The 21,321-nt window shown below is 42.7% G+C and overlaps 1 protein-coding gene across 1 annotated transcript in view; it reads left to right on the forward strand.

Annotated features, from left to right (window-relative positions):
* AKR1D1 (aldo-keto reductase family 1 member D1) overlaps positions 1 to 19,826 on the forward strand; it is a 33,927-nt gene extending 14,101 nt beyond the window's left edge. Inside the window, exons 2-9 of the mRNA XM_040544991.1 lie at positions 2,158 to 2,325; positions 6,866 to 6,982; positions 10,680 to 10,757; positions 12,526 to 12,648; positions 14,413 to 14,522; positions 14,979 to 15,144; positions 15,956 to 16,038; positions 19,660 to 19,826. Of these exons, the coding sequence (XP_040400925.1) occupies positions 2,158 to 2,325; positions 6,866 to 6,982; positions 10,680 to 10,757; positions 12,526 to 12,648; positions 14,413 to 14,522; positions 14,979 to 15,144; positions 15,956 to 16,038; positions 19,660 to 19,702 (888 nt within the window). The 3' untranslated portion in view covers positions 19,703 to 19,826. The remainder of the gene's footprint in view (positions 1 to 2,157; positions 2,326 to 6,865; positions 6,983 to 10,679; positions 10,758 to 12,525; positions 12,649 to 14,412; positions 14,523 to 14,978; positions 15,145 to 15,955; positions 16,039 to 19,659) is intronic.
* The last annotated feature ends 1,495 nt before the right edge of the window (positions 19,827 to 21,321 follow it).

A 21,321-nucleotide genomic window follows, 5' to 3' on the forward strand; every position in this document is an offset into this window, starting at 1 on the left:
TGTCAGCAGCACCTGCAGACTCAGTGCTCGTGCCAGAGCTTTTCCTCTCTCACCTTCCTCAGACCCTGTGCTCGCAGGTTCAGGCAAGGACAGAGCAGTGAACATGTTAGATGTTGTCACTGCTCCGTGCCTTGCGCTCCTGTCACGCTGCCCGGCACGCCCCGAGTGAAAGCTAGCCACCGACTGCTCCTGAAAAGCTGCCCTGATCCTCGTTACATCCTATCAACAGCTAGGCGAGGGCCCTCTGGGGGCTGAGCATGCCCTTCGGAGGCTCCCCCAGTGAAAGTAGCAGCATTCAAACAAGTGTTTCGTTGTCTCTCTTAATTAAGCAGACAATATTGCATCGTCACTGCTCTAATTACTTGAGCATGTCAAATTGCACCATTCTGCCTCTCAGCCCTCTGTAATAAACCAGGGCAAGCACGAACGGCTTTACGTTTTAAGTAACATTTAGGCACTGCATCCTGGCGTAGAAAGTCTCCACTGAATCTGAACAGAAGCCAGCCCAGTCCTGTCTGACAGCGGCCAGCCCAGATAGGATGCTGAGGAGCAGAGCAAGTTGGCAGGGATACGGTCCCATTACTCCAGAATAACCCACTGCCAGCCCCCAGCTCTGGGATTTTAAAGACAGAGATATTGACCCCCTTGTGTCTTCAGTAAGCCTTTCTTCCATTAACCTGGAAGAGTAGTCCAGTGTTCTTGCAGGCTGCAGCAACCTGTGGCAGCTATGAATTTCACACCTTCCAGTTCAGCAGGTGGTGGAAGAGCAATTGCTAATTTTATTGGAAACTCCTGGGAAGCCAAGCCGAAGGAAGGCTTGGAGGGGGACAGTGATCCTTGTGGGGAAAGTGGTCCTCCCCAGCAGCACCTGATGCGAGTCCCATTTTTTATCGTTCCTTGTCATCAGCAAAACCAACAAATTTGACATCCTCTCTTCATATCCTGTCCCCATTCCAGATGTCTCTGGCTTCTGTTTTCTTCACAGGAGAAGTTTGGTCTTGGTCTCTCACTTGGAAATAGCAAAATTGACTTTTTGATATTTGCCTGCTGGCAGACAGCAGCACAGCAGGTTGACTCACCCTATTTCAGTTTTCCTTCAAGTGAATCAGATGTCCCTGTCTTAGCAGAGCAATGCCTATGAAAAGTGGGAGAAAAGTGTTGCCATGTGTTATTGAGAGCCCTTGACCACCACTGCTTAGAGCTGCTCTGCTCACACATATTGCAAACTCTGGCAACAAGGAGATGTTTTTCAGCCCAATTTCAGTGAGCAAATGCTTTCAGTGAGCAGTCTTATGCTTTTTTGCTTGGTTTGGCCTGTGTGTATTTTGCTTGCCACATTGGCTTATGGAAAATATGGCTGTTCCGGAAAGAAAACACACACACGAAAAATGCTTACTCTGAATTTCAGCAAAGATGAGTAAGCATAAGTGCAGCACACAGTACAGAAATGTGCCTTGAACTTATTAAGAGGTTTTTTGAGCTCATCTTAAACCAAAGCAGTAAGAGGTGTATACACATACACTAAGAGCCTACTGATTCTTAGCCACACTGTAAAGCAACTGTCCACAGCTGCGAATACCAGTAGACCCCCCTGAGCTATTGCCCTTCGGACTGTGATGCCCCTAATTGTAAGTCAGTTTGAGGAGAAAGATGTCATACGCAAATTCCTTCTTGCCCTGCTGAAAGCCCTGATGGATCACAAGGTATTCAAGGAGCTTCTGATCAGACAGATGTTTGATCAGCTCTGCCCAGCCAAAAAGCCTTCTTCCATTTGAGGAAGGGAATTTATTGAACGGCTGTTGTAGGACAGCCTTTACTCTCTAGAAGAGAAATTCTGAAATCATTTCCGCCTCAAATATATTCAGTTCTTACTTTCTGAGGACTCTTGTACTCTTTCTTTCCTAGATGCATAGCAAATGTTCTGCTTTTCCAGCTCATTTTTCCAGCCTAGTTCCACATTTATGACAGTTTTGAAGAAAATTATGCAGCACATTTTTGTTCAGAAGTTGAAATACAGGTGTTTGGGGAGGTAGGGGATGCTTAGACTGGGTGAACTCCATCGTGAACCTTGTGGCTATCTCAGTAACTCTATTATATTGAAAGAGAGGGAAGCAGGATGCTCTCTTGCATACTTTTATTCTTTTTCTTTCCCGTTAGACTCCCAAAGGCTCCTGTTTGGAGTCAGTGAAGATTGCCATTGATACTGGTTATCGCCACATCGACGGTGCTTTTGTCTATTTCAATGAGCATGAAGTGGGCCAAGCCATCCGGGAGAAGATTGCTGAAGGAAGGATCAAGCGAGAAGACATTTTTTACTGTGGCAAGGTGAGAAACTTGTGCTCAAATTATTTACACTAAATCCAGGATTTCTGTGAATGGGCTTTCTTAAGAATGCCAGTGCTCAACATCCGGCACGTTTCCAGACCCAACGTCCTTTGTTTTTCTTTCCTAGCATTTCCATAATGCCTTGGCAATATCAGCACTAGATTTGCTATAAAGCACAAGAATCCCTGTTGTCCTCATCTTAATGCTAAGTTAGCAGTGAGAACAACACAACGTGCATTCCGCCTAGTATTGTAGGCATTTGCAAGTTCCGACCATTGCTACACATAGAGTTGCTACCTAGGCTGTTACTGTCCCATGTGTTGTGCTGGCACAAGCATTTGTATAGTCACACACTGAGCCAGACCTGGAAAATAATCTTGCAAATGAGTTATTTTCTGTTAGAGCAATTCCCCATACAGGTTTGCCTTGAGATTGCACAATGAAAGGGGTGGGAGCAAACACGTGCATGCTAGTGTCTGTGTACAGGAGAACAGCAAGTGCTTGTGTTGGTACTGCTGCCAGAAAATTACTCATCAAGCTACACCCTAATTACTGTATCAACTGTCATTAAAGACTTCTCTGATCATGAATCAACCCAGTTCGAGAGAAGAGGTCATCACACTTCCGCTTTAGAGCAGCAAGTCTGGAGTAGTGCATGAGCTACTTAATGCTTTAAAACCCTAGCTGTAAGAGCCGATTCTCTGCTAGAAGAATGAAATCCCTTGCCTGACAAAGCATATGATAGAAGCTGCTACAACCACGATGACTAGATTGAAGGTATAAGAGAGAGAGCTCACTGCACGTTGCTGAATAAAGATCAGATGACCCCCAGAAAGTTCATGGTCTCTGCCCAGTTTCTAATGGAGTTTATGGCCTCAAGTTCCCCTTCCGGCAGTGCTACTTTGCACCTATCAGCCTCATATTTTCCCTTTCTCCTTTCCCAAATAAGACGTAATCCAGAGAAGTTACTCAGCAGCCTTGGAAATAAATATCATGGTTCCTAGAGTGAAAGATCTGATGGGATAAAAGGTCTGTTTTACTATGAACAATTTGGTTAAGCTTTATGATCAGGGAAACTAAACTTCAGACTGGGTAGTTTGCAGACCAAGTGGATTTTCAGCAGCTACAGAGCAATTTCCAAGTAAAGCAATTTCCAGTCTGTAAAGTATGCAACTCTTTTCCTAGTTCCCTGCTCAGTTCTGCTGGTAACAACCTTGCCATCTTGAGAAAAGCTTCAAGTCCTCAGATTTTCCACCTTTATCAGGGTAATCTCTCAATCTCTCATAAGCCAAAAAAGTTGATTTGGGTCAGGCGAAATATTTAGTTTCAACTGCTTTATAGATTCATTACAGCAAATTACCAGTAATATTTCAAATCAAAAACACAAAATTGTGCCAAAAGTTTAGAACCAGATGTACTAACAATATTATGTCTTTAACTTTCCCAACTGCTTCCCCTGCAGTTTATTTTTCCATATAAATTTTTAGGATCTGCAAAAGTGCATCTCTTGGTAAAATTTTACCTTGATTCCAAACTTACTTTATTAGGGCTTTCTATGTTCAGATGTCTGATCTAATCACCCAGTGATTTTCCCCACTGCTTAAACATTGAACTATCTGTGAAACCACATCTTCTGTTTCTCAATTATAAGTTCAATTGTTCCCTAAACTGCAGGTCCTGCTAGTCTCGAGGTTGCAATTGGCAGTACCACAATAGTCAGTGCCTGTGGTTCCAGCCTTCCCTGTGACTGTGAGATAAGACACACATGGATTTATCTTTCTATTGTGTCCTAGTTTTGCTCAACAAAATGAGGGTTTTATTTTAGGTGGTCACATCAAGCATCTCATTAACATTCATGAGAGCATCTCTGTAGTCTTTAGAGTATTCAAGGGCAGAGGTGGAAAATATACAGCAACCAATTCAATCCATCACAAGCCAGATTTTCACAGGTTTCACTAGACATTTTCACAGCCACTCTGAACCTCCCAGGAAGACTGGGACTGGATGACCCTTATCTTAGGAGCCTACATATCTTCAGCTTTGTGTACCTTATGCACTTAAGCATTACACAAACTATAGGCAAGTATCAAGCCACCAATAGATACATCAGCCATTCACAGGTAACTGACCAACATTAACTGTCGCATCTTCTGTGAAACATGGTGATAGACCACTCCTGAAAGTAGCAGGTGCAACAAAAAATGCGTTTGTTTTCAACCTCTTTGAAATCATAAGTCCTGAAAATGCAGAAGACTCTGCACACTCAAGCCCACCATGCAGACCTTCCCTCAAACAAAGATGATGCAAACCAAAGGTCCATCAGCGGGTACTAACAGGAACAGCCCCACTGAGTGGCAGTGTTACTGGAACAGTGAGTTGGTGCAACCGTGCTGCATCTGCCAGTTGAAATCATCAGCACTTGCACTTGGCTCTTGCTGCTGGCTGGCTGATCAGGCACAGCAGCTCAGGATCCAGAAATTTTAGAGGTTTTCTATCAATTGCCAACAGCTCTCTTGGCTTATATAGCAAGACCTTTTTGGTCTCCTCTTTCATCCCAGGATATTTCTTTCATTAAACTAAAAGTAACATTTCCAGGAAATGTGGTGTCCTGAAATGCCAAAGCCAACTGGCAGCTTTGACTGCTCAAATGTCTACATGGGTTCTATTTAGGTAGATAATACAATAACTTGTACAAATCATGAAAACAGTTGTGAAACTCTTAAGTTTCCATGGTATCTATGTATTAAGGTAATACAAATGTTTGCTATTGCTAAAGGCTGTTTCCTTAGAACCTCTGCAGTTTTTTTTAAAGGGATGGATATTCACTGCTTAGTACTTAGCTCACTAAGCTAGGAAGGGCACTCGGAAAAACAGCTCCTAAGCTGTCGACATACCTCTGGTTACTAAATTTCTAAATCAAAGTAACAAAACAAACTGAAAATGAAGGGTATACAGACTCACTTCCTTACCTATATTTAAGCTCAAAAGAACACCTCATTTAACATAAGAAATGAAAATCAGAGATTGGCAAATGTTCAAAAAACCACCCAAACCAAAGGCTTTCAGGAAATCCAGCAAAACAGCTTAAAACTCTGAGTGCAGGACCTTGGTCTCTGTACCATAGTACACCTCAACCCATGTAACCAATACTTCACTGATCATAAACTCTTCATGCCTTGCACCATACAGCTGGGATAAAGCCCACTGTGAATTTCCAGGTGCCAAAGCCTGCTTTGGTGTGTCAGCTCAGGGCAGGGACAGACGTGCTGCTCTTGGTACAGCTAAGCTTCAAGATAATGTGTCCTTGCCTTTGCTGGCACAACTGAGCAGGTAATTACTTGCTGGTTAAATAACAATCTAAAACACTTCAAAACTTACCCAGGCTATGTCCTTTGAAGCCTATAATCCCCATGTTCTCCTGATAATCTCATTTCAAGCGTTTCATGTCTCAGAATGGATTCATTCTACACCTTGGCATACTGTGGCTGTCAGCACTGGTGGCAGAATTGGCTAGACAATGACTGTATCAACAAACGTCTTTTTAAACATCTTTTTTTTTTTTTCCAGCCATTAAAGGTGCCAAAAAGCTCAACATGACTCTAAATGTCAGTTTTCTGCGTTAAGGGGATGGGGCAGGGGGTTGGGGATAAAACAGTCTGGTTTATTTTGTGCAACCAGATGGCACTTTTAACCTTCTATTGTGTGTTAATTCCACTTTTTGTAGATTTTAACTGCAGCAAACAGTTTACAAAGAGCTCTTGGTTACTAATTACCATGCTATGACTCCATTCTTGCAAGAGATTTGCATCAGCAGAGTTTCTGTTAGAGGTAGCACTGCACGCCAATCAACTGAGCATACCCCGTGGCAACCTCGGGGCATAGCCCTGCAAGGAAGTGGCTGTGATTAAAGAGGATGAAGAGGCTGTGCTTTAACTAGTCACACCTGCGTTACAGCAACAGAACAATAAAATACTTTTAGTGAGGCTAGGGGAGTAAGTTAAAGCTTCCCTAGGTCAGGCAGTCACTCAGGCTCCATGACCACAGGAGAAAACCAACAGCTCCTCTTCGTGCCAGGTGCCTGGCTATTCAATAGCCAACTCACATGATCTGAGCTTCTGCCTTCAAGCATAAACCTGACCACAGATTTCTTGTGGGAACAAAGTTTTCCAGTGAAAGCATATGCTTGGAAAGCTCATAAAACAAAAGGAATCTGCCTAAATTCATTGAGCAAGAGTTTGCAATATACTCAACTCTGAATAACCTGTCTTGTAATAAACAAATACCTTAATGGCTTTACTGTATCAGCACACAGGCTGTCCTGGGCAAGGATTCCTGTCTTAACCTCTACAACTCCCTCGGGCAATAGGCAGGATAAGACACCTTCTCTTTGTCTTGCAGCAATGTAGACCACAATGGCTTTGCAGTATGCATGCTGGACTTGGTGAGAAGAACAGGGATGTGTGTGGGAGGGAGGAATCAGCTGAAGGGTGCTCACTATGCCTCTGGCACCAAAAAAAAGAGCCTGTGTTTGCCTCCCCAGCTGTGGAATACCTGCCACCCCCCAGAGCTGGTGCGTCCCACGCTGGAGAAAACCCTGAAAATCCTGCAGCTGGACTACGTGGACCTTTACATTATTGAGCTGCCAATGGCTTTCAAGGTAAAAAGAAAAATTGCCCTAAAAAGTACACGGTTGGCTTGAACCAAGGCATCCATTTAACATCATCTTTGTAGCCTCCAGTCCATGTTGAAGATAGCATTTTGGTGATATGTTGTATGTCCACTGCCTGCTCACATTTCTATGCATTACCCACACAAAGAAGGGCTTATAGGTGTGTGAGAATAGTTACTAACAGCTGTAGCACAGGAAGGACAGGACTCCTGACTGCGATTGAGCACTTCATATGCTGAAGAACTGCATAGCTGAAGCTGCACATGTCATACAAAGCAACAAGGGGCCAGAGGCAAAGCTGGGGGGGAGGGGGGGGGGATGTCAGTGTAAAGAGCCACCAAACTGATTTCTATTAATCTCTCTCAAAAACAGAAAAGCCTCAGTAGCACTAAAAACAACAGGCAAATCATCATTGTGATCTTAATCTCCATAACCATAGTGATCCTCTCAGACAGCTTCAGTAGATGTCAGTTGCAATTTTTTTTGTCTTTTTTTTTTTTTTTTTTTTACAAGGTAGGTAGTTCTCTGATTATTAAAATTATGTTGTACCACAGACACCAAACTGCCATAAATCATCAGATAGGAAGCAATTTACCAATGGAGCAATCACTTTAGACCTGCAGTTCCTTTTTCCCTAAGTCAGCAATATCCCATTAAGACCTATATAGGAGTACTGTGCTTAGATTTTAAAACTTTATTTATATGGTCCCACGTATGGAATCCTTTTGGGTGCATTTTTAAAAATTTCCCACCACTTGCAATTTCCTGTTTCCCCTTTCTTGTGTTTGTATTCTCTACTAGTTTATTCTCCCACATAGTGAAGGTCGTTGTCTCACAATATAAAGATATAGACAGCTGGCTTTAAAGTAATGTACATCTGACTCCCTGAGGCTTGTATCAACAAGCTGGCTTGTTAAAAGAGTAGAAGTCCTGGAGACTCATTCATGTCCCCCTTGAGAGGGGATAAAAAAGAAGTCACCTTCTGCCCGAAAAATATACATTTTTCTGTGCCAAAGGTTTCCTTTTTTTTGCTCCCTCCCTCCCAAATACACCCATCCCACGCACAGTGCTTGCCTTTGGTGAGGAGTGTGCAGGTATAGCACACTAACAAACTCCTACTCTGCAAAAGCTGGCACTTTGCTGTCTCCCCAAAAGACTCCTAATAAAACTACTTTCTGCTTGAAATCAGTGAATAACTTGAGCCAAAGCTCACAGTCCCACTCTGGAGCCAGAAGGAAACATGCCTCTGCACAGCCCAGTGGTGCAAGTTCTCACAGGGGCTTTTAGGCAGACTGAAAGGCATCTGCTTCCTGGGAGCACCACTCAGAGGAAAGCCCCGCCATGATCTGAGTGGATCAGGAATGCTGGTATCTGGGGTGGCATTAATTCCATCCTATTGCTTTCTGTTTATGCAATAGGCATTTACAAGTTGTTACACTGCTCTCTTGAGAAAGCCCCTACGTCAAAGAACACTGTGTGACAGCAATGGGACATGCAGACCTGTCCCCCTACATCTGTGTTGGTGAGGAAATCATTATCATGGGAGAAGGTTTTTCTTCTCAGTGATTACCAGCTGCTGTGCTTTAAATATGCAAGTAAATTGTCTGGTAGCTTTTGGAGTGCCCCCAGACTTGGAATATGATGTGATATGATCAGAACCCTGCACAGCAGCAGTGGCTGTACAGTGTTGTCCCAACTGTTTGTGCTCTCACACAGCAACATGGTATGAAGCCACCTTATCATAGAATCATAAAGGTTGGAAAAGACTTCTAAGATCATCTAGTCCAACCATCCACCTACCGCCAATATTGCCCATTAAACCATGCTCAGTCTAACGTGTGTGGCCATCTCCATGACAATTGCAAGAGAAGATGAGAGCATTTGTGGGAATGACTGGTGATGTATAGTCTGTAAGAACCCAAGCTGAGAAACATGACAAACTTCTGAGAGACCTTTTTAAAGACCTAGTAACCACCATCCCATCACCATCAAAACACTGTCTTTATCCCTCTTTATCCATCTGCACCCAGGTTTTTCATTCAGAAACTTCCTTGCATTAAAAAAAAAGCGTAGCTTGGCAGAGAAAGTACTGCCTAGAGACTATCAAGCAGAGACAACCATACTTCAACATCTTGTGCAGTTCCCTGGAGGTAGAAGGAAGGATTTATCCTTGTGGAACTCCTAAACTCAGTCAAGAGAAGTTCATCCTCAAGCCACTTTCATCCTGACTTAGTTGGCTTTTTAGAACACAAGGGCTAGAAATAGAGGAAGACATTGGGGAATGATAAATTAGCTAATGTAGCTGCTGAATATTGGCTACTATAAAAAGTAACATTGAACAGAATTAAAAAAATTAGAAATGGAACTGAGTAAAAAGTGTTGAATTCAGAGCCATTGATCTGCTATGCTTGCGTGCACTGAGCTCTCAGTCCTTGGACAGCCTGTTGGGATATCCTAGGGATGAATGGTTTGTTCCAAAATACCAGAGGGTGGTTTTGTAAAGAGGATTTCCCCACCTCAAAGTATGATGGCAAATAGTTTGACTTCTAGTACAAAAATGTATCTAATAACCACCTGCCTCCTTCTAGTCAATTTTTTTTTTCCTCCCAGCAAGACACAGAAACAAAGGCAACAAGTTGTCTTTGTGAAATTCATTGAGGAAAGCCAGTACATATGAAGGAGATGGGCTTATGCTTGCAACTTAGACCTCGGGGTCTGAAATCTGAGGCCTTGTTTTCCCTAGGCTCACTTTTCCCATGAAATGCCTTGATTTTGAACTCGAGAATTGAGAGGCGCCAGTTACTGATCATTAGTCACAGCTGCATGTTCACAAGGAATTAACATGTCAACATCTTGTACCCGGTCCTTTGAAATGTAGCAGCTTGCAGTCAGATCAAATGTCAAACAACACTGAGGGGCTTTTATGAAAAAAAGTGAAATTACTATCAGACAAAAGGGAAGGAGGTGTTAATGCATTGCCTGCAATGGCAGTGAAACAGTTGGCAAATAAAAGAAAGCTGTGCTTGTGAGATATCGGCTCATAACTCATCTCTGAAGTCTTGTTTGTAGAGTATAGAGTTAGGAAGGAAGAGTTCCTAGTGCCCCAAGAAAGGTAGACAATACACTTAGAAGGTTCACGACCTGCACTACGGCTGTGCATTTAGACCTCTAATAGTAATATGTAACTCTTGGAAATGGTCCCTCCAGCTGGAGCTGCACTGAGGTACTCTTCTCAGGTGCCCGGGACAAAAAAAGGTCAGAGGAAGGCTGGGAAGAAAGGAGGGAAGGAAAGAAGGGGAAAAGAATACAGGTTGGCACTCTAACCCAGCTCTTGGAAGCAGATGAGCTCTTTGGTTGCCATACCATAAGGGTCAAAAGTTTATTGAAAAGTAAAGCCATCCTGGAACTCCTGAGTATGCACTCATGTAACAGTTCGGAAGGGTATCCAAGGACTATAGAGCACCAGAGGATGTGGTAAGCCCAGCATGAACGACCTGTTGAACTTTTGAGTGTTTTAAAAAAAAAAAAAAATAAAATCAAAAGCTTTTTTTGTTTGTTTGCTAATAGAAACACCAAGACTGGAAAAATCTTTGTTCTGAGGTGCAAGAGTTCTCCACCCCCCTTTCTTTTTTCTTTTTTTTTTCTTTAAAAAAATAGGAAAAAAAAATGTGGTTTTACTTTTCAGCCTGGAGATGCACTCTACCCAAAAGATGAAAATGGAAAATTTATCTACCATGAGACAGACTTATGTGCCACCTGGGAGGTAAGCAAACACAACTTCCATATACGCTATAAAAAAAAAAAAATCCTCATTTTCAGTCCTGCTTGTAGCCTTCATAAACAAGTTTGAGGCATATTAACAGGGCAAATGGATCAGATTCTACTAGCTCCATGGATAAATTTGACTTCTGTCTCTAGGGATGTTGCTTCTTGCCATCACTTAATTATTTTTATAACAAAACAAAACACTGTTGAGATATCTGATGTCTACATTCCTTCTTTTAGAGGATGCACATTTGCTAGTTTTTGTAGCAAATATTCATATCTGTAGGGTTTTGTTTTTTTCCAGTCCCTCCTTTTTATCAGACCCTTATAGCAGCAAAAAGTTGCAGCCCTGAAGGACGAAGTGACTTGATCCTCCTCAAAAAAGGAAGTTTTTCACCTTCAAGATAAAACAGAATTTGCCCTAAAGCTAATCATTAAAAATACATAGAGAGAGAGAGAGAGAGAGAGAGGGAGAGAGAGAGGGTCAAGCTCTATTCCAGGTCTAGTAGATGAAGGTGGAGAGCGGGAGAAATTCTGAGTAAAAGTTCAGAGTGGCCAAGAGCCCAGGGCAGGCCAGGGCTTTCTCCTGGCAGCTGAGACATCCAGGCAGGGTCTCATAGGGCTGAGGACTTCCACATTAGCTGTTTATGTTTCCCTTATCTTGGGCTCATGCAATTCATTCCTCTGTTTCACAAGCTAGTTGCTCAAAGGAACAGCTGTCTGAATACTTCAGGCTGGTGCTTTATCTTGAAGGATAGCCTGTAGTAGGTCCCTCTTTTCAGTTAAAGAGCTGAGAAAAATAGCTAGTGGTGACTGTCTGGAAAGAATACCATCAATCTAAATAAACCTGGCTAAACTCAGTCCACGTAATTTCACTCTTTCAGTATGGTGCCAGCAAGCAAAAGTGGCTCCAGATGATATTTGCTGACTTGTCACTGGATGATACAAAGCATATGAGGCCAACTAGAGGTCACCAAATACCTGGTGCCTCTTACCTCCCTGCTTTCAGCTCCTGTGAGACATGAAAGGAAGAACAAAGCCGGCAGGGGGGGGACACCCAGCTCTTCTGGGGGTCTGAACTGCTTTGAAGCTCTGTGTGCAGAGTTTCTGGGAGCAAAGGGGGGAGACCACAGGAAAGGGCCCTCTTTTTCCTTAGAAAGACTTAGCAGATGAAGCTTAATGAAGAAGACTGGAGCACATGTTTATATCCAGCATTAATAAAACTTTCTCAGCTTCTAGGATTTTTTTGAATTGCAAAATCTCTAGAGTTCTCCGCTCTCAAATTTTTCTCCTACTTTGTATTGTACCAAGGTTTCTGTGCTGGTTTTGTGATGTGCCTTTCTAAGTATTCGAGTGATTACACAGGACTTTATATGAAAGATTCTCATAAAATGACTGATCAGAAACAAATATGTTTTGTTCCCTCTCCCTTCTCCAGCTTTGAGACAGTGCTAAAGCAGCACAAACTAAGCAAAGCTCTCTGAAAGCAAACATCTGATGCAAATATCTATACATCAGATTAACCTGTCTGCTTTCCAAATTCTACCCTTAGAGGAAAACATCAGTGTTTGGTCTGGAAAGTGGGCCTAATGGAGTTTAAATAGCAGGATAGCACCATCCCTTGTGGTAAAAGAGCTGCTAGCTCTGCTGCTACAAGGGTTTTCCAGCAGTCTCAAGAACTGACTGCCTTCCACCTCTCTAAAGCACGTGCTGCAAGGAACGAAGCCAAAGTTTGGTAATCCAACCAGCCTTTGCTGTCTTTGCAGGCTATGGAAGCATGCAAAGATGCAGGCTTGGCAAAGTCTATTGGAGTATCGAATTTCAACCGCAGACAGCTGGAGATGATCCTGAACAAACCAGGACTCAAGCACAAACCCGTCAGCAACCAGGTATGACCACAAGCCGAGGGCAGTGCCCACCCCAGCATCACTGCCCAGCAGGGAACACGGAGACAAGACATGGCCCAAGATGCCACGTGCAGAAGGGTGATACATGCTTTGCCATAGCTGCTGCCCTCTATACTGTCACATATTTCCAGCTTCAAATACTGCTCATCCTATCTAAGCTAAAGATAAACACTTGAAGGTGCTGGAACGCTCAGTTTCTGCTCCAGGACTATAAAACACCTCTCTGTGCCAAGCTCCTTAACAAGGTTGAATGCTGAATCAAGGCAGATTTTAAATCTCTGCCATGTACCTTACCTCACACCCAAAAAGTTCACAAGATAAATCATTCAGGGCTAACCAGTCCTCAATGAAGCCACATCTATATCAGCTGACACCACACCTAAACAACACTAAGTATCAGAGACTGAGTCACTCTGAGCTTCCTGAGATTTACAGCCATTAGAAGTAACTCCTAAATTTCCCATACTTTGTCTCTTCTGCCTTTCCCATAAGAGTTCCAGTAAGAGTTGGAGAAAAAAATTAAATAAATAAAGGGGAAAACACAGATAAGCGACCAACTGGAGCTGAACAAGCCCACAAGGTTGATAGGGATATTTGGGTTAAATCACGGTAGCTAGACTCAGAGATGGTGGCAGGCAGCGGTGACCCATCCAATCGCCCAGTATCTTTGACTGGCATTTGGCAGCTCACTACATTTCCTAGAAGTCACTGGGAAACTCTTCTGACTCATCTGGCACAGACGAACATCCATGTTAGCGGTATCAGAGAAGAGGCCAGAAACCATCCGGGCTCAACTTCCCACCCTCCGCGCATGGCCTGGAGGGCTGGGATTGGCACGGGACAGGGCACGGAGGCTGGCCATAGCCCCCATTTCTGCCTTTGGCCTGCACAGCAGGGCAGCCTGAGAGAGGAGATTCCGGCACCCTTCACTGGTACTAACATTCCCAGTGGGTACAAAATGCAACTGCAGTTCGTGGAATGCCCCTAGGACTGCACTGTGCACTGCTGCTGCTGCCTTATGGGGTCAAGGGAAATTGGACAAAAGATTAAGCCCAGCTTAGGGCAGCTGGCCGGCAAGTGTAGATGTGCCAGATAGCTTCAAACTGTATACAAACAGAGGTAGATCCATCATCTTGTAGACCATCCCTTTCCCAGAGACCGAAAACATAGCCAGAAAATCCCTGCCTGCAAGGGAATGAGGCACAGTATTTGCAGTGTGGGAGGGCAGAACTTATAACAAGGTCATAACCGTTGTCGAGATCTCACCTTTTACACATTCCCCCTCACCTTTCTGCCTGGGACAGTTCATGCCAACACATCCCCTAAAAAAGATATGTTGAAGTCATCCTGAATGCAAAAGGCAGAGAAACAATGATCTGTCCCACAAGAGATGAGTTGCCTTCTCAGCCTAAATCTCTAGTCAGCCTCCTTCACCTCAATCCCCCCACTTATTGCCACCTTTCCACTGGGACCAATACAAACGCCCTGCAGCCAAACTGTAATCATAGACATTGATCTGCTGCCCACCCATAAATAAATACATAAATAAAAATCCATCACCACCCAGCAGCGTACCATTAGAACTGTAACCACAGACTGAATTTCCCTGTTCCTTAACTTAATATATATCCTTTCCTGAAAGCTGAGAAGTCATCCCTAGTCTGCAATGCTTGCAAATATTGGGACACCATTTGGTTCTGTATCTGGCCCTATTGATTAATCATTCTTTCTATCTTACTCTTGTAGGTCGAATGCCATCCCTATTTCACTCAACCCAAACTCTTAGAATTTTGCAGACAACATGACATTGTTATTGTTGGGTACAGCCCACTGGGAACCTCAAGGGATGAAACATGGTAAGTCCCCTGCTACCCTCAAATAGCAGGGCCATCATCCAGAAAAAGAATAATAGATCTCCACTGCTCAATCTGTGTGAAATGCATGTCCCCACTTTTCACAGTAGTTTTGAACATGAGTGTCTAAATATTGCAGTTGTGAATGTAAACTTGCAACACTCCTGCTGCATGCTGTCATCAAGAAGTGCCAGGTGGTCTGTGTGGGAGGTCTCCTCTGCCAGAAAGCAAATGTCTGTAGTTGGGAATGCTGAGGAAGTAGAAACTAAGTCAATGTTAGGACATCACATAGGAAGTTGTCTTTGACAGTCCTCTATCATAAGTGTCAAAGCTTCTCTACTGTCCTTCACACTATTTGCCAAAAAGCTACAATGTTCTGTCCATGAATGAGTATGTCCTGTACGTTTTGACATTAAAAATAGGGAGATTTTTTTTTTTCTTTTCCCAATTCTCTTCCAGGGTAAACGTGTCCTCCCCTCCTTTACTGAAGGATCCTGTGCTGAATGCCATTGGCAAAAAGTACAACAAGACAGCTGCACAGGTTGCTTTGCGTTTCAGCATCCAGCGAGGGGTGGTGGTCATCCCAAAAAGCTTCAATCCACAACGCATCAGAGAGAATTTCCAGGTACATTTGCACTCTAATGGTGCACACATGAATCCATTTGCATTGTCTTGGCTCCTGAGGAAGGCAGTTTTCATATTTTTTTTCCCCATAGACACAAAGCTTGACCAATGCCAAGCTTTGCCACATTCAATTGTTTTTCTCCCCATCACTTCATGGTACTAAGATATGACAATAACAGAGCAGAATAGAGAAGAAATTTTGTTGTCTTCTAATCCTTTGAAGTGGCTAAAGTTCCAGCCAGTGGTGTTCCCCAGAGTATCCATTGCTGCATTGAACAGCACAATGGAGATGAAGTAATTTGGTAGGTCAGCAGACCAACATTGCTGGCAGTAGGTGTTCAGGGATGACTGATTTTTTCTGCCCCATTTTCTGCCCCAGTTTGTTGGGTAAGGGAAGGTGCTGCATATGGGTGTGCCAGGAATGCTCATAACCGCTCCACCAGAAAGCAGATGGCTTGACCACCACCACCCTAAATAAGATGAAGCATTTTTACCTGTATCCCTTGCAGCACTCAGTACCCCCACTGCTATACACTTTCCCTGCCAATGTATTACTTCTAAAGCCAATGGCCTGGTACTTACCAGACTGCCTTTCTCTTCTTGGAAGAGTGTGTAACTGAATGTGACTGAACTTATTCATGTCATATTCAAGACTTCCCTATAAACACAAGCAAGTGTAGATTTGGGGGAGAGGGAAGTGTGCAGGGGAGGAAGGAAGGGGAGGATTTTTTCTGGACTTCTGAAATATGGAATATATTAATATTGCCTGTGACAAGAACTGCTAACTTACTCCTAACTTCTCCTTCCATTAGATCTTTGACTTCTCCCTCACCGATGAAGAGATGAAGGAAATTGCAGCACTGAACAAAAACGTTCGTTATGTGGAACTTTTAATGTAAGTCCAGGAGGAATCCTATATCCTCCCAGAACACTTGTGTTTTCAGAGAATTTTTTTTTAAACTCACTTTTAAAATAAGGTTGTCTACACAGAAATTAATATTAAAGTAAAACTTTGATATAGGAGCTATTTAATGCAGCCCAAATAGATCCCTTGGCCATTTGCAAAGAAGTATGCAACACATGCTTACAACTCAGGTGTCAAATACCCACCTAGTAGATGACTGTATCTGGCTACTCCACCTCTGCACCACCTCCTTAAGCACCTTCCACTATATGTTGTGATGGCTGTCTCAGCCAGTCACAAGCTGTACTGGGTACAGTACAAACACCAGTGTGGATAGCAGAGCTTAAATTCAAATAGGAACACTTTCTTGTCTTTCCCCTCCTTAACACCTTCTCTCTCAGTGCTTAGCAAGTCACATTGTTGCTCAAGTGCTACTGCTTATGGATTGCAACCCTAGTATTTTCAGAGGCAATTTGTCCCAAAATGACATGCAGAAGAATAATAATTAAGAGCAATGCTATAAGAAACCACAGGACTAGTTTAAGGTGAGCTCTGCTCCATCTCCCTTAACAGGGCTTGGTCAGAACATAATTTGCCCAACCAACTTCCTCTTAAAACCACAGACAATCAGAAATTGTTTTGGCCTTCCCTGAGGCCAAATTCTTCAGCAACCTCCCTTGTCTGCTGCCATGTTGAGTTCTACCTTCTTACATGGAAAGCAGAAAGCCATGTAGCTTGTATGACTGCTAGACCAGTTCCTCACTGATCTTTTCAGAGAATTAACAAGGCTTGGTCTCTTGCTGCTTGGGATCTAAAGCTTAAAACCCAACATAGTTTTTCTTCACCTGAAGGCTGCACTACCCAAGAAGGCTCAGGCTGACCCAACATCTCTTCTGGAGAATGAGGCCATTTGTTTTTCCTTCAACTCAAGAGCATCTACAGTTTATGGCCAAACTCTATGCTTTCCCCTTTTCAGGGCACTCAGTGTGTAGCCAAAGGGATTCATTTCCATGCATTTCTCTTGTTACCTTGGATTATCTGCATCTTGCCAAACTGTAGTGTGCTCAAGCACTAATGATAATGAAAAGCAGGACAGCAGCATCAATAGCACTCTAAAATGTTGACTATCACTCAAAAGATAGGGGGAATTTTGCAAAGGAACAAATAAACCACTTACTGTGCTGAATAAATACGATAGGAAATATGAACCAAGTTAAAAGCATCATAATGGAGTTCATCTTTCACATTTAAGCTCAGCAATGTGCTCTGAAGCTTTAGTTTCTTAAAACAGCCTTCCATCAATTAGCAGCACTCAGTTCCAGAAGGCTTCTCACAAAAGGCCTAGCAGATTCTTATGTGTGTTTTGGTAATGGAAATTGTTTTTTTCATAGCCAAGTTGAGCTATAGCATCATTTAAAATTTGTTAGTGAGGATATACATGAAAAGTAACCTTGGTGCAAATGCAAGAGCCTTTTCCGGAAGCAAAATTAAAGAATGTAAATGCACACAGGAGAACTTTCTAGGCTACTAATCCAAAACTAATAAATGAACTGTTTTATTTGACTAAATTCAGTCATAAAAGGCCACTGAGGACAAGGAAAGCAGGATGTATGGGATGGACATTGACAGCTCCATTTATTACAGAAGTGCCATGTTTGGGGAAAATGCTTAAATACAGTCTGGCCTCAACTTAAAAAAATAACTTCTTGGAAAAATGACGTTGACATGTAAGGAGCAAGTAAACCCATATCTACCTACAAGTGTGTTCTTGCACTGAAGTGTCTGGAGTTGGCACTGCAACACATGACTTACTAGTCTAGAGAGATTTATTATTTTATGCAACAACAGGTATCTGAAAGGTTAAACCATCATACAGAAAGACTTCTGGTTAGCCAACTTTGTCGAAAACCTTCCACTGCTGTGATGCAAATGCCAGGGAATGGAAAAATCCCGATTTCCTGTGGTTATTCCAGTTATCAGTTGTTGTGGGTACAACATCCAAATCTGTTGTTCTGATGATATAAGCCCATAGAAACATAATATTGCATTAATTGGAATGAGCTAGCAAATTAAACTTCTGAGCAGAAAATTGTTATTTTTCTGTAGTACTCATATTTTTTCAAGAACTCCATCTGAAATGGTTTCTCCTCCTTTTGGGAAATCTAAAAGTAGTGTGCTGGTAAGTTTTACAGTAATCTGTCTGTTGGATTTATCTTGTACTCCAAGTCTCCACTATGAACATTCTTCTTTACCATTTATTCCAAGCTACATTATCTCCTTTGAGTGAATCATTTTGGTACACAAGAGGACTCAGACCTTTGAACATGTGTGATCTGATTAGAAAGCATGCTCCATAGATAGAAAGTAGAGATTGTGACGCTGATGGCTTAGAGATTGTCAAATTATACCAAAACCAAACATACCAAAGTGTTGTGGCTTGTTTTTTTGAACCATCTCAATCTCTTAATGTGTAAACACTTGAGCTTGGCTGAATATCAGAATGAAATGTTTTGACACAACCAATTCAAAATGTTTGATGTATTCCAGTCAGTTAGCTTCAATATTGTGAAATGTATCCTTCCCAAATTGGAACGATTCACAGCTGGGATAAATGCCAGTATTTGTTGTGCTCTGCTGTAAGGCAAGGCAGCCAGCTGCCATGGTGCACCTGAGAGAGTTCTTCAGAAATTCTTGGTTTTGCTAATGGAAAATGTTTGTCAAGCCAGGGCTTGTGGTTTAGCACCATCTTCTCAAAAAAAAAAAAAAAAACACACAACCCACATATAATCAACACTCTGCCATTAATGGACAACAAGTGCTATTTTTCACCTGCAGTTTACTCTGGGAATTTGCGTCTTGTCTTTTATACTGCTCCTGAATAATGCATCTTCCTTGAGTTTTTAAAACCAGAGCCTGAAGCATCTCTGCCTTTGATAGCATGCAGCTATGAACATCCCTTTCTTTCCTGAATTGTGTCACCCCAAAGCTTCTTTGTAAGCTGTATGTCACTGGTGTTATTAACCTGGCAGCACATCTACACCTTGGCTGAGCTAGTGGGTTTTAGCTGGATACAGCAGCCACTTGGAGAAAGGACCAACAAGACCCAGACTTGTTTGTGCCAGTTCTACACGTATAAGCCAAAGCAGTACAGTCTGGTGTCTCCACCTTCACTCTAACTATAGCCTCTTTATCTGAGGGTATTTCTGGACATTTGAACAAAGTCATCCTCCCATTCCACAACATGCACATAATGGGAACATACCCCTTCCCTACAACACTTCCAGTAACATGAGTTAAACCCACAAATAGAGGAAGAATGACTAACCTCCAAACTCTTGTCGTTTCTTGCCCCATCTGTCCTTAAGGCACATGATCTGTAGACCCCAAAAAAATGGTCCTTCACTGTCCTCTCCATAACTGCATGGGTTTACTTCCTGCAGAGAAGATTATTCAGAGCAAATAGCATCTGAATCAGCAGAATAGCCTTCCATGAAGGCTGCCTATATTCTTCAGGGAAGAGAAGAGTTTTGCTTGACACGGCACAACTGCCTCAGTGACAAGATAACCTGCTTCACCTGAGAAGCTTACTTGTTCAATCTGACCTCTCCACAGGTGGCGTGACCATCCAGAGTACCCCTTCAGTGATGAATACTGAAAACAAAGCATGTTCAGGCAGGTTCCTAACTCAGCGTCATCACACTTGGTTGAAAGAGACCCAATGTTTGGTGCTTTGGTTTTATGGGAGACTGTTCAAATCAGCATTAAAAACATGAAATTTACCTCTTGTTGTCTTGTCAGTTTGTTATTGCTACTGAAGAGCACGTCTATTTAAGCCGATGAGTCTAGGGTTTTGGCTTAAGAGACTTTAGCTCTATGAGCATTTAAGTTTCAAAATTGACAACTGATAAAATTGAAGATTTCTCTTGAAAACAGGCACACTCAAACAAGCCAAACCATCTTCATTCAATGGCACATTCACCATTGAATTTGAAATGAGAATTTTTGCCTCAGTAGATGTAAAGCAGTATTGTTTTGTTTCACAGCTCAAGTGAAATTTAGAAATAGGGAACTGACTGGATTTTAAGAGCGTGTGCAAATAAACAAATATCCACTACTGCATAGAGTGAAGCCTATTTTACTCTGACCAGTGTATTTGCTGGTACCCATACAACTAGTTCAGGCCCTAACACAACATAAGCATGTTCATATCCCCTCTGCCTCAGCTCAGCAGCCTCAATGAAGCACAGGCCAGTCTCTGGCTCTACATTTGAGCTGCTATGTAAGGATGGCATTGAATAGTGTTGCGTGATTATAGCCATTCTGGAGCTAGCACTATTGCAGGTACTTCGCAAGAGCCTCATCTCCTGAAGACAAAAATCCCTTAAACTTTCCTATTCCATGAGCTGTCTCACCCAAGAAAATTTCTGTTCGCTTAGAAGTTCTTACGGGCTTTTGTATTAACTTCTGGCCAAGACAATTCTTAATTAGTAAACTGAGTTTTAAAGGAGGAAGTTGTTGCCTTTGTTAAATACCACTTTCTACTGTGCTTTGAGATTGCAGAGCACTGTCAGGTCCAGGAAATGGGTAGGAATAAGACAGAAGGAGCCAGGCTGAAGCCTGGGCATTTCCTTCAATCTTGTTCTCCAATTTCTGTAACAAAAGGGGAAAAGCACGGACGCCAGTGTAAGAAAGACTAACCCTACAGCATGAATCTCTTTCAGAGCATCTTGCTAAACTATTTTAGCAGCTTGTAAATCTGTCAGCCCATGTCCTCATCTGCAGAAGGCTACTTTCCCTCCCTCCCATGCCCAGGCACTCCAGTTTCCTGCTGCAGGAGAAGGTATGCTAGAGAAGTACTGGAGAAGAAACCAAACCATACAGAGAAAGATTAGTTCATGTACTAAAATCTACGTGCTGCAGGAAAAGTAGGTCATAAATGATCTTTGCTCTATATCACCTGCTTTTATTTGTTACCATTGATGTTTCTTATCCCTAGAGTGTCTAGAAAAAGAAAAGCACCAGAGCAGACAACCCATGTAGGCACTTCTGTTGGGACAGGGCATGCACCTCAGAGTTGAGGCAAAGAGGTACAGAGGTAACCATGTCACAGAAGGAGCAGGCAAGGCTCCCAGGTGGACCCAGTGGATCCCAGCTCTGGATGAGCTCCATGGGCACCTCTAGAGAAGCCAGGCCCCATCACAGAGGGGATGGCCTTTATGCAGCATTTATGAGTCCATTAATAAAGCTGTGGCAACAAAAACATATTCTGTTTGC

Source organism: Cygnus olor, chromosome 1 (genome assembly GCF_009769625.2).
Source record: "Cygnus olor isolate bCygOlo1 chromosome 1, bCygOlo1.pri.v2, whole genome shotgun sequence".
Lineage (NCBI taxonomy): Eukaryota > Metazoa > Chordata > Aves > Anseriformes > Anatidae > Cygnus > Cygnus olor.